Source organism: Eptesicus fuscus, chromosome 24 (genome assembly GCF_027574615.1).
Source record: "Eptesicus fuscus isolate TK198812 chromosome 24, DD_ASM_mEF_20220401, whole genome shotgun sequence".
NCBI classification, from domain to species: Eukaryota; Metazoa; Chordata; class Mammalia; order Chiroptera; family Vespertilionidae; genus Eptesicus; species Eptesicus fuscus.
The window spans coordinates 1,123,347-1,135,750 of NC_072496.1; the positions used below are offsets into that span (position 1 = coordinate 1,123,347).

The 12,404-nt window shown below is 64.4% G+C and overlaps 1 protein-coding gene across 2 annotated transcripts in view; it reads right to left on the reverse strand.

Annotated features, from left to right (window-relative positions):
• Positions 1-1,507: 1,507 nt before the first annotated feature.
• CAMSAP2 (calmodulin regulated spectrin associated protein family member 2) overlaps positions 1,508-12,404 on the reverse strand; it is a 32,579-nt gene continuing 21,682 nt past the window's right edge. For both annotated transcript variants that reach the window (XM_054712891.1, XM_054712893.1), the window contains exons 9-16: positions 11,941-12,017; positions 11,702-11,771; positions 8,992-11,092; positions 7,578-7,935; positions 6,495-6,567; positions 5,822-5,937; positions 5,142-5,260; positions 1,508-2,137 (exon numbers count right to left, since the gene is read on the reverse strand). In XM_054712891.1, coding sequence (XP_054568866.1) covers positions 1,832-2,137; positions 5,142-5,260; positions 5,822-5,937; positions 6,495-6,567; positions 7,578-7,935; positions 8,992-11,092; positions 11,702-11,771; positions 11,941-12,017 — 3,220 coding nt within the window. In that variant the 3' untranslated portion in view covers positions 1,508-1,831. The remainder of the gene's footprint in view (positions 2,138-5,141; positions 5,261-5,821; positions 5,938-6,494; positions 6,568-7,577; positions 7,936-8,991; positions 11,093-11,701; positions 11,772-11,940; positions 12,018-12,404) is intronic.

Sequence of the window (12,404 nt, forward strand, 5' to 3'; positions counted from 1 at the left end):
CACACGGGAGACCAGCGGGCGGCTGTCCGCCGTGACGCCGCCTCCATGGACCTCCGTCCGGTCCCAGGCACCTTCGGGAAGACGCTGCGGAACGAGACCGGGTGTGAGAGGCCAGGTGCGGCCCCGGCCGGCTCGGCTCCGCGGACAGAGCGCCGGCCTGCAGACCAAAGGGTCCCAGGTTCGATTCCCGGTCAGGGCACAGGCCCAGGTTGTGAGTTCGATCCCAGAGTGGGGCCTGCAGGAGGCAGCCGATCCAGGATTCTCTCATCTTGATGATTCTCTCTCCCTCCCCTCTCCTTTCCTCTCTGAAATCAATAAAAATACGTTTAAAAAAAGACCAAATTTAGTGATGTAAAATGCTCACTAATTCTCTTTTTGATGACTATTTACCACATTTTAATTCGGTTTATTTAATCTAAACGCCATTTGATAGCTGTGTCCCCCTAACATGATACACTGAACGGTAACGTGTGTGTTTCCCCGTTTTAATACGCATGTTACACACGGCGTGTATCCACTTACAACACGGACCCACACGGCCCCTCTCACATGCAGACAGCAGGTCATGAGTAGTTTGCGCTACACATACATCTGGCACAGACGCTGGGAAAAAACCTGTGAACTCTTTACAGCCTTAACAAATATACATAAATATAGGAACATAAATTACGTACGATATCGACAGCATTGAGAATGTTGGTAACAGACGCGCGGACGCCCGATGGGCTTGGCCGACAAGAAACCCCGTCCGACTTCCAGCCGACTCTTCAAACACGTGCGTCCGTCACAGGAGATGCTACGACTCTAACGACTCAGCGAGAAACGTGGGCACGCGAGTCTCTACCCTCCCGACACGCTGACGCACCCCTAGGCCCACGGCCGCCGTACCCACACACGCCCAGGTCACGCGATCGCCCGCGTCTTCCTGAGAGGAGGCTCCCGGGCGCCCGCACCAGCCGCCCCGGGCCCGCCACGCCCACGGCCAGTGTGTGCTCGCTGAGCCGCCCTCTCGATGGGACAAAGGAAAGGGAACGGAGGTCAAGCGGGGAAGCTGCTTTAAGATGAAAGGGTAGCCCTTGTGCACGTTCAGCTCCAGCAGAGTCCGGATGTCAGTTATAAATAAAACGGGAAAGAGCCGCCCCCGCCCGGCTCGGGCCCCGGCCCCCGGGCGGAGAGCAGGCAACACTGATGAACCGGCAGCGCGTTCTCGGCCGCGCCTGTGGGTCAGAGCGAGCCCACAGCAGCTCCTCGCACCCCCGCGAGCCGAGAAACGTTAACACTAGTGAGGGACGACCACAGCGGTAACGCTCAGTGCCCGTGCCGACGCTCTGACACCGGAAACACGAGGGTCCCGTCAGACCGACACCGTGTCCCCCGAGCATCACAGGAAGGCGTGCGGCCTGCGCGGCCACGTCCCTCCGTGATCTCGCGGGAAACAAACACAAAGGGACCTCGGCATAAACCCACGGAGCAAGGTATCAAAATAAACCCTCTGAGGACACGCACGTACGTGGAAAGTGTTTAAAAAAGCAACAGATAAACCCATATTCCGTAACCTCGCCGTCTCTCCGCCCGCCGTCCGACGGTGGGGGAGGCGGGTGCCCCGTGCCCCTGGCCCGCGCCGGTGCGGCCACGCCCTCGCCACCGGACCCGGCGTCCGTCGCCGCGGGCACCACCGGCGAGGAGAACCCGCCCCCGCCCGGTGGAGCGCCAGCCGCCAGCGCCGCAGCAGCCGCGCCCAGGGCAGGGCACACGAGTCCCGCTGGCGATCAGGGAGGCTGTCCAGGCGGGCGGCGGCGGCGCCCACGCGTGTCCCGGCGCGAACCCCGCCCTACGCCTTCGCGGGCAGCAGCTTCTTGGGCGTCACGGGCCGCTTGCTCTGCCACAGGTGGCTGTGGATGGTGATGGCGTCCACGCTGGCCGACAGCGTCTTCGCGGGAATGTGGCTGAACTGCTTCCGGTCCGAGTTGTACTTGTACAGGCCCTCGATCATCTTCTTGCTGATGGACTTGGGCCCGATGCCGGTCAGCTTGGCGATGTCCTCCGTCTCCGGGCAGTACGTGTACAGGGACCGGAACTGACAGCCCGAGTCCCGGAACAGGATCAGGAAGTTGTTGGCGTCCGACTTCTCCATCTCCTGCAGAGCAAGCCACACGACACTGAGCGCATGCACACTGAGCCCTCACACACGGAGCGCCTGCACACTGAGCCCTCACACACTGAGCCCTCACACACGGAGCGCCTGCACACTGAGCCCTCACACACTGAGCCCTCACACACTGAGCGCCTCGCACACTGAGCGCCTGCACACTGAGCGCCTGCACACTGAGCGCCTGCACACTGAGCCCTCACACACGGAGCGCCTGCACACTGAGCGCCTCGCACACTGAGCGCCTGCACACTGAGCCCTCACACACTGAGCGCCTCGCACACTGAGCGCCTGCACACTGAGCCCTCACACACTGAGCGCCTGCACACTGAGCGCCTGCACACTGAGCCCTCACACACTGAGCCCTCACACACTGAGCCCTCACACACTGAGCGCCTGCACACTGAGCCCTCACACACTGAGCCCTCACACACTGAGCGCCTGCACACTGAGCCCTCACACACTGAGCGCCTCGCACACTGAGCGCCTGCACACTGAGCCCTCACACACTGAGCCCTCACACACTGAGCCCTCACACACTGAGCGCCTGCACACTGAGCCCTCACACACTGAGCGCCTGCACACTGAGCCCTCACACACTGAGCGCCTGCACACTGAGCGCCTGCACACTGAGCCCTCACACACTGAGCCCTCACACACTGAGCACTTACACACTGAGCGCCTGCACACTGAGCCCTCACACACTGAGCCCTCACACACTGAGCGCCTGCACACTGAGCCCTCACACACTGAGCGCCTCGCACACTGAGCCCTCACACACTGAGCGCCTGCACACTGAGCCCTCACACACTGAGCCCTCGCACACTGAGCCCTCACACACTGAGCCCTCACACACTGAGCGCCTGCACACTGAGCGCCTCGCACACTGAGCGCCTGCACACTGAGCGCCTCGCACACGCACACTGAGCCCTCACACACTGAGCGCCTGCACACTGAGCGCCTCGCACACTGAGCCCTCGCACACGGAGCGCCTCGCACACGGAGCCCTCGCACACTGAGCCCTCACACACTGAGCCCTCACACACTGAGCCCTCGCACACTGAGCGCCTGCACACGGAGCGCCTGCACACTGAGCCCTCACACACTGAGCCCTCACACACTGAGCGCCTGCACACTGAGCGCCTCGCACATGCACACTGAGCGCCTGCACACTGAGCGCCTCGCACACGCACACTGAGCCCTCACACACTGAGTCCTCACACACTGAGCGCCTGCGCACTGAGCGCCTCGCACACGCACACTGAGCGCCTCGCACACTGAGCGCCTCGCACACTGAGCGCCTCGCACACTGAGCGCCTCGCACACGCACACTGAGCCCTCACACACGGAGCGCCTGCACACTGAGCGCCTCGCACACTGAGCGCGTGCACACTGAGCCCTCGCACACTGAGCCCTCGCACACTGAGCCCTCGCACACTGAGCCCTCACACACTGAGCCCTCACACACTGAGCCCTCGCACACTGAGCGCCTGCACACTGAGCGCCTGCACACTGAGCCCTCACACACTGAGCCCTCACACACTGAGCGCCTGCACACTGAGCGCCTCGCACATGCACACTGAGCGCCTGCACACTGAGCGCCTCGCACACGCACACTGAGCCCTCACACACTGAGTCCTCACACACTGAGCGCCTGCGCACTGAGCGCCTCGCACACGCACACTGAGCGCCTCGCACACTGAGCGCCTGCTCACTGAGCCCTCACACACTGAGCGCCTCGCACACGCACACTGAGCCCTCACACACTGAGCGCCTGCACACTGAGCGCCTCGCACACTGAGCGCTCACACACTGAGCCCTCACACACTGAGCGCCTGCACACTGAGCCCTCACACACTGAGCGCTCGCACACTGAGCCCTCACACTGAGCCCTCACACACTGAGCCCTCACACACTGAGCGCCTGCACACTGAGCGCCTCGCACACTGAGCCCTCACACACTGAGCGCCTGCACACGGAGCCCTCACACACTGAGCCCTCACACACTGAGCCCTCACACACTGAGCCCTCACACACTGAGCGCTCACACACTGAGCCCTCGCACACTGAGTGCCTCGCACACGGAGCGCCTGCACACTGAGCCCTCACACACTGAGCGCTCACACACTGAGCGCCTCGCACACGGAGCCCTCACACACTGAGCGCCTGCACACTGAGCGCTCATACACGGAGCGCCTGCACACTGAGCGCCTGCACACTGAGCGCCTCGCACACTGAGCGCCTGCACACTGAGCCCTCACACACTGAGCGCCTCGCACACTGAGCGCCTCGCACACTGAGCCCTCACACACTGAGCGCCTCGCACACTGAGCCCTCGCACACTGAGCGCCTCGCACACGGAGCGCCTCGCACACGGAGCGCCTGCACACTGAGCGCCTCGCACACTGAGCTCCTGCACACTGAGCTCCTGCACACACTGAGCGCCTCGCACACGGAGCGCCTCACACACTGAGCCCTCGCACACTGAGCCCTCGCACACGGAGCGCCTGCACACTGAGCCCTCACACACTGAGCGCTCACACACTGAGCCCTCGCACACTGAGTGCCTCGCACACGGAGCGCCTGCACACTGAGCGCCTGCACACTGAGCCCTCGCACACTGAGCCCTCGCACACTGAGCGCCTCGCACACTGAGCGCCTCGCACATGCCACTGAGTGGCTGCCGGGCGTTGCTCAGTCAGATCAAAACACTGATCCTCAAAGCCAGGGCGCCACGCCTGCGGCCTCCCAGTGCGGCCGCGGGAAAGGAAGCTAGGTGACCTGCGCGCATGAGCACGACCCAGTGGATCTGGGCAACAAACTGATTCCCGGCCGTCCCCGCCGTGCGGAGCCCACGTGCGGTGCATACCGCCTAGCGGTCACGCGCAGTCACGGGTCTTCCGTGGGGAAGGTCAGAGCCAGGGGAGCTGTGCCCTCGACGGAGCCAGGACGCCCCCCCCCCGCTGCAGCCCCCCCCCCCCCGGCCGCTCACCTCCAGGATGCGCCTCTTCGGGCCCTCGTTGACCTTGCCCGCCAGGCAGCAGTGGGCCAGCGCGTTCTGGATGATGTGCTTGTTGGACTTGGCGCTGGGCTCCTTGTAGAGCTTTGGTCCTGCGGGAGGTGTGATGACGACCAACAACATCCCGAGTCAGAGGGGCCGCTGCGTCCACGAGACAGCAGCGCTCCCACGACACCCGCCAGACCACGGCCCACAGCGCACCCGCCCTGGGCCCCGGGCCCCACGCACGCAGGCGGCGGCCGCTCTAACGCCGCTGCAGTTCCCCCTGGACGGGCCCGATGCCCACACCGGGCCTTCCCCTCACCTGCCAGCGGCCACCCCCCTCCCTGCACCCCGTGAAGCCCGGATCCAGCAGCGCCTGCGCGGCCCGGGGCTGGGGGCCGATGGGCTCAGGCGGCTGGGTGCCCCCGGCCGATGCCTCTCGTCTTCCAGAGCCGCTGGGCGGTTTAAAGCCGCCCCGTCCTACAGAGCGGCTCTCTGGCCCCACCACAGGCAGCAACGGTCTGTCTCAGCTCACCCGGTCCGTCACGCCCTCCCAGCGGACCCGCAGCCCTGAAACGGACCCCCTGCACCCACAGGCTCGGCCAGAGCCTCTGCCTTGGACCGGACGCGCCAGGAAGCTCCGCGTGGAGTGACGGTGTGGCCGCACCCACCTGTGTACTCCGTCCCCGAGGCCACCGAGGACGTGGTGGACGCGTTCTCCCAGTCCTTCTCTCCGTTGCGGCTGCCGCAGCGGCTCGGGGACAGGAAACCCTCCACGGACTCCGACCTGAAAGCAAGCCACACGGCGCCGTCGCAGACACCAGCGGGCGTGGCCGGGACTCGGGAGCGCCAGCCACAGCACCCAGCGGCCGAGCACGTGCGCGACTGCCTCCCTCGCTGCGCCTCCCACAGCCCCGGCAGCTCCCCCGCGGGCACCACCGAGGGCGTGAACGGCTGCATGTGGAAACGCCACGAACACAGCCGGATGGTGACAGGAGGTGACGCACGAGGCTGCAGCTCTCGGGGTCGGGAACAAGGTGAGAGGGAGAGGGCAGCGGCTCGGGGCCGACCTCAGGGGGGGCGGACGCTTTTTATTGGCAGGAAACAGCTCGAGGCCGGCGCCCTTTCGGCTCCACAGCCCGTGGCTCTGCCGCGACTCCTGCCGTGTCTGTCTATGGAAGTGACTCAGCAGTGTCACTAGTTCCAGATTCTGCTCTCTGAGAGGTGGACAGACCCACTGCACACACGGCAAAGCCTGTGGGAGTCAGCGGCTATGACGGCTTCATCCTGAAAGACAGAAGCCCTCCCAGGACAGTCGGACAGACGGACGGACGGGTGGATTACCTGGGCGTCCTCTTGCCGGAGTGCACGCTCTCGCTGTCGCCCGTGTTCAGTGACGCCAGGGAGAGGCTGGAGACTGAAAGACACGCCAAAGTCATGACCTGAGCGGGAGCAGCAGCCCTCCCGGCAGCAGGAGATGCCTGCTCGCGCGCTCGCCTGCCCACGTGGCCCGTGGGATCGCAGCGGGTTCCCCTGGCTCTGCGCCCCCTCCACACAGCACGCCTGCCCGCGCCAGGCCCCGGCCCTGAACAGGAGGCAGGAGCCCGCTTTCCAGAAAAGCCGAGGCTCGCTGCCGTGAGGAGCCCCTGAGGGGACGTGCACTCTGAGGCCTGAGGTGCTGACCGTCAGAGAAAAGGAAATCAGCAACAGAAGAACGACATCTAGGGCCTCTCATTCCCGGGGAAACGAATCACTGACTGCAGCCAGGACGGGGCGTGGTCCTGGGGGGTCTGACCCCGTGCTGCGCTCCCTGCTGTGAGTAACTGCGGGAATTCTCTGAGCCGTTCAACAAAACAAACACCGTTTAAAAAGGGAGCATGCGTGTTGAATTTGTAAAAGACATGTCCTCCCCCCTCTAAGAAGCATGAACCGGGATTGCAACCCCGTCTGTTCGAGGAGGAGCGGGGCTCGGTCCCACACTGACCCTGCACGACGGGGCCTCACCCTCCAGCCGCAGGCCTGGGCCCTGGACGCCCAGGAGGGGAAAGCGGGTGAGTGATGTGGGGGTCACACCGGGCAGAGCCAACAGGTCAGCACCGAAACGGGACCTTTCAGCATCACATGGTTTATGAGCACACGTGTACATGGGACTAACATGCACACACACGGGACGGACACACAGGTACATGGGACCCACCCTCATGTACACGTGCGCACGCGCACGCACACACACACACACACACACACATGCGCGGGACCCACACACATGCACACAACAGCCATGCGAGCACCTAAGCCGTCCGGCTCACTCTGGCTCCCCAGACGGGGGGTGAACTCGGACGGGTCTGGTCTGGGGGCGCTCGTGCAGTCAGGTGACCATGACGACAGGCCGGCGTCTCACGGACAGACCCTCGCGGCAGCAGTTACCTGGGGGGCCCGGGGTGGGGGTCTTGGGGGGCTCCGCGTGGTCTCGGTGAATGGACTTGGGGCGCTGCTTCTTGTGCCTGGCGGCGGGCGGGCGGGGCCGGACCACCGTGTCCATGTCCTCCATGAGCTTCAGCTGCTTGCGCCGCAGGTACTCCTGCCGGATGAACTCCCGGCGCGCCCGCTCGTCCTCCTTCTTCTGGCGCTCCTCCTCCGTCTTCCGCCGCGTCTCCTCCTTCCGGTGCTCCAGCTCGGCCTCCAGCTGCTGTCGGCGGAGCTGCGTCTCCTTCTCCCGCCGCAGCCGCTTCTCCAGCAGCGCCGCCCGCCTCAGCGCCATGTCGTCCTCCGCCTTCTGGTCGTCCTGAGGACGGTTCGTGGGAATGGGGGAGGGTTAGGTACTGGCGTCCTCCACTCAGTTCCTGCAACTGGAGATCTGAAACGCCTACTCACCCTCACTCCAGCCCCACCCACACACGGAACGTTCCAGACGTTCTGAGGGAAGAAAGGAACGAAAGCGCTCCATTCTATCAGGTAACGAAGGACACAGACTTTCTGTTCTGAACCGGGGAAGTTAGCAAAGAACCACGAGCCACGGAAAGGAGGGAAGGACAGAGGCGTGCTTTCTGGATCCAAATAAATAACGCGGGTGGGAGGTGTCCCGTGCTTAAAACGGCTCTAACACGCGTGCCACAGAGACCGCAGTCACACACCGAGAGCAGCCCCCACGGTCACGTCCCACAGCAGCGCCGCTGCCCTGCCAGCGGGGGCTCTGCATGAGCGGGGGCGGGGGTGGGGGGGCAGGCTCCACACGGGGATCGAGACACAACCCGCATGGGCCCTGATCGGGAATCGAACCGTGACCTCCCGGTTCACAGGCCGATGCTCCACCCCTGCGCCATCGGCCAGGCTGACAGCTCACGTGTAAGTGAGAGAGGCAGAGGCGCAAGGTCAGCACCTCCAGGTGTGCACCGTGACCGTGTGCACCAGGACCGTGTGCACCGTGACCGTGTGCACCAGGACCGTGTGCACCGTGACCGTGTGCACCAGGACCGTGTGCACCAGGACCGTGTGCACCGTGACCGTGTGCACCAGGACCGTGTGCACCGTGACCGTGTGCACCAGGACCATGTGCACCAGGACCGTGTGCACCGTGACCGTGTGCACCGTGACCGTGTGCACCAGGACCGTGTGCACCGTGACCGTGTGCACCAGGACCGTGTGCACCAGGACCGTGTGCACCGTGACCGGACGAGAATGTTCTAGAAATCAGTGGGCTGTGTGGGCTGCAGTGCCCTGGGGAGCAAGCCTGCGCTGGGCTCGGGCTGGTGGGCTGGGACCCAGGGGCTGCTCCCGGAAGAAGCCCGTCCGTGAAGAGCCGCCCTCCCCGCCCCGTCTCCCCCCACCCGGGCCGGCGCACCTTGAAGAAGAAGCCGCAGCACACTTTCTGCTCGTCGTCGGGCTGCTCTCTGTCGCTGTCCCCGTCCGCCTTCTCCGCACACACGTCAGCCTTCTCCGGGGGCTGCAGGTCCGAGAGGGACACCTCGATGAGACTGACGCTTTTGGGGGCGGCGGGCGGGAGGGCGGGCCGGGGAGCAGGCTCTGCGGGCCAGCCGGGCGGGTCCGCGCTGGGGGTCAGGCACACGGTCTCCGTCACGGGCTGGGCCAGCACCTCGGACACGCTGGACTCCACGGGCTTCCCCGCCTCCCCCGGGGGCCGCGCGGGCGGCTCCGAGGCCTCGGGGGGGTCGGCGCCCTCCTTCCCGGGCCCGGGCTCCCCGTCGTCCCCGAAGCACACGAAGGAGCGCGTCTGGATGGGCACCTGGCTGGGCGAGAACCGCCGCAGCCGCGGGAGGCTGTCCACCGAGCGGGGCGGCGTCAGCGTGCGGTTCAGCGGCGCGATCTTCAGCTCGTTGGGCCGGGGCGTCCGCGGGGTCTTGATGGAGAAGGACGCGCTCTTCCGGTGGATGGGCTGCGGGGCCGGGCCGGGCCGGGCGGGCCTGGGGTCGCGGGCCTGCCCGTGGGGCGCGGGCTGCGGCGGGGACACCACCCAGGCCTGGCGGTCGCGCATCCGCATCAGCGCCTCCTGCTGCTGCGACAGGCGCTGCATCTCCTGCTGCAGGAAGTGCAGCGAGGCGTTGAGCTTCTCGATGGACCGCGTGTACTCCAGCACCTCGCCCTCGGCCGCCGGCTCCTCGCAGGGGCTCGCCGGCCCCCACGGCCTCTCGGGGTCCACGGGCGACGTGGGCGACGTGGGCCACGGGGCGGGGGCGCCCTCCGCGCCCTCCTTGATGTCCGCCAGAGACTTGCTGCGCTGCCCGCCGGCCCTGGGCGGCGCCCGCTCGCTGTACACCTTCTCGTCCTCCGCCCCGGCCGCTTCCTCCCGCAGCGGGGCGGCCCCGTCCCCCCGCTTCTTCACCACCGTGAGGAAGGCCGTCCTGCCCATCTTCTGCCGCTGCCGGGTGAAGGCGGCCTCCACCTTCTTCTTCTGCGCCTCGATGGCCCGGCGCTTCTCCTCCAGCCGCATGCGCAGCTGCAGCACCTCGGAGGCCAGCAGCTGCGTGCTGTCCCGGCCCGGCAGGCCCGCGTCCTCCGGGCTCGGCGCCCAGGCCACCACGTGCGGGATGTTCAGCTCCGAGCCCTCGGGCGTGGTCTTCTGAGAGCTGCTCCCGCTGCTCTTGCCGTCCGTGTGGTTGAGCTTCCGGAACTTCTGCTCGGCGAAGCTGGTCATCTTGACGCCGGAGCCGGAGGAGGCGCTGCTGCCGGGCTGGGAGCGGGTGCTCACGGTGCTGGGGCAGGGGCTGGGGGCCTCGCGCGCGCTGCCGGGCCGCGGGTCGTGGTCCTGCAGGGGCTTGGGCGCGTCGTCCCCGTCCGAGTCCAGGCTGACGGTGTAGTCCCGCAGCGAGGAGTCCTCGTCCGCCGTGCCCGGGAGGTCCTCCGACGGCACGTGGATGCCGGTGTCCGCCTCCGTGTCGTCGGTCACGGGGCTCAAGGCACCGGCGGGGTCGGTCAGCCGGTCGGGGCTGGGCGGGCGCAGCTGCAGGCCGGCGTGCAGGGGGCTCAGGTCCTGGCTGTGCAGGAAGAAGCCGTTGGCGACGTGGCCGGGCGGGGGCGCGAGGGGGCGCTGCTCCGTGTCGTGGATGATCTGCAGCGCCTCCTCGATGCTGGGCGTCTCCCCCTGGCTGCCCGGCTCGCCCAGGAGCCCCGGCTGCAGGGCCCCGTTCGGGAGCTGGCGGCGGATGTTCTCGCTGGAGTTGAGCTTGGGCGCGGGGTGGGGCACGTAGGTCGGGAAGCCGCCGCCAGGGGCCGCGCTCAGCTCCTCCTCGATGCCGCCTGCCTCCTCCTCCCCGCTGATGGGCTTGAAAGACAAGTTCTTCCTCGTGGTCTTGGACGCTCGGTTGTGGTTCAGGGAAAGACCTTCGTTACTGACAGAGCGAGGGATGCCTCGGTTTGGCGTGCTTCTCGGCGCCGTGTTTTCCTTATCAAAAGAAATATCAAACGAAACTCCGTGCACTGATGATCTGAAAAAAAATTCAAAGAGAAAACGCTTAATAACCCCAGAAGAGAAATGACTTCAGGTCACCGGACGATGATTACAATCACAGTCTTCCCTCGGCATCTGCGGAGGGCCGCGCCGGGCGCCCGGCGGGACCCAAATCGAGGGTGCTCTAGTCCCTCCTGCAAACGGTACAATCTGCGAGTAACCCTCTCCGCCCTCCTGTCGTGGAGACGTAGAACCCCGATGGATGTAGACGCGTGTGACCGCTGCACTGTATCGTTTTGGGAACGATGACAAGAAAGAGTCTGTACGTGTTCAGCAGATTCAATCACAGGCCCGACTACCCAGGACACATCGGCAACAGAGTCACTTCCAACCCCCCCCCCCCCCCCCCGAATATTTTCAAGCCAAGGCTGGTTGAATCCATGGGTGTGGCGCCCTGACCTCTCCCTCATATCGCCCTCAAGGTCAGGTGAGGGCCATGAGGCGACCCACACGCAGCCTCCCACGCTGCCCTCTTCACGTTTAGGTGCTCAGTGAAGGTTCGCTGCGATTCGTCCGACAGCAGAAGAGACAGACTGAGCTGGCATTTCCTGGTGATGTGACCAGACGGACAGAACTCTCCGCTTACCTTTTCTCCTTCGGCCACGTCCCTATGAAGCCATCAACGTAAGACATCGATGAAGACCTTCGGATTCCTCCTTCAAATGAAGAAAAAAAAAGTCATTGCAATCGTGTAAAAAAATTTAAACTTATAGCAGTTTAACAGAATTCACATAACTGGGTGTGTGTGTCTGTTTACATTTACTCTCAGTCACCTCGCAGTTAACCTACTGAAATGACATTTCCCCGGCTTTTTCGATATATTACCTGAGGCTGAAGGAGGCTGGGGGCGCGAGTGTCTGGAAGGCAAGTGATGATGGTGTGGAAACACATCTCCTTCCGCGCTGCAATGCAAACCCGAGACGGCGTTACAGCCACTGTCACAACGTTACCATGTGCTCCCGCTCTTTATGTAAACTGTACACAGAACGGCTGAGACCAGACAACACTACCACCCCTGACTCTCCTTCCAAATTAAACAGAGGAAAACAATACATTTCTTAAATCAAAGAACAGCCGTGATTATATGCACGTCTACACATTTTGTACTTTAACCAAAGAACCCGCAATACTTCATCTACATCTCAGTGCCCTGGAGAGAAGATAGGAACGTTATTTTCTTTCTACAAACAGAAATGAGAAGGTTGAATGAGAGTGCTTGGTTTGAACTAGCTGGGTGGAACCTAAATCTGTAAGAATGTAAGAACGGTAGGTGTGACGGGCCCGTGGAC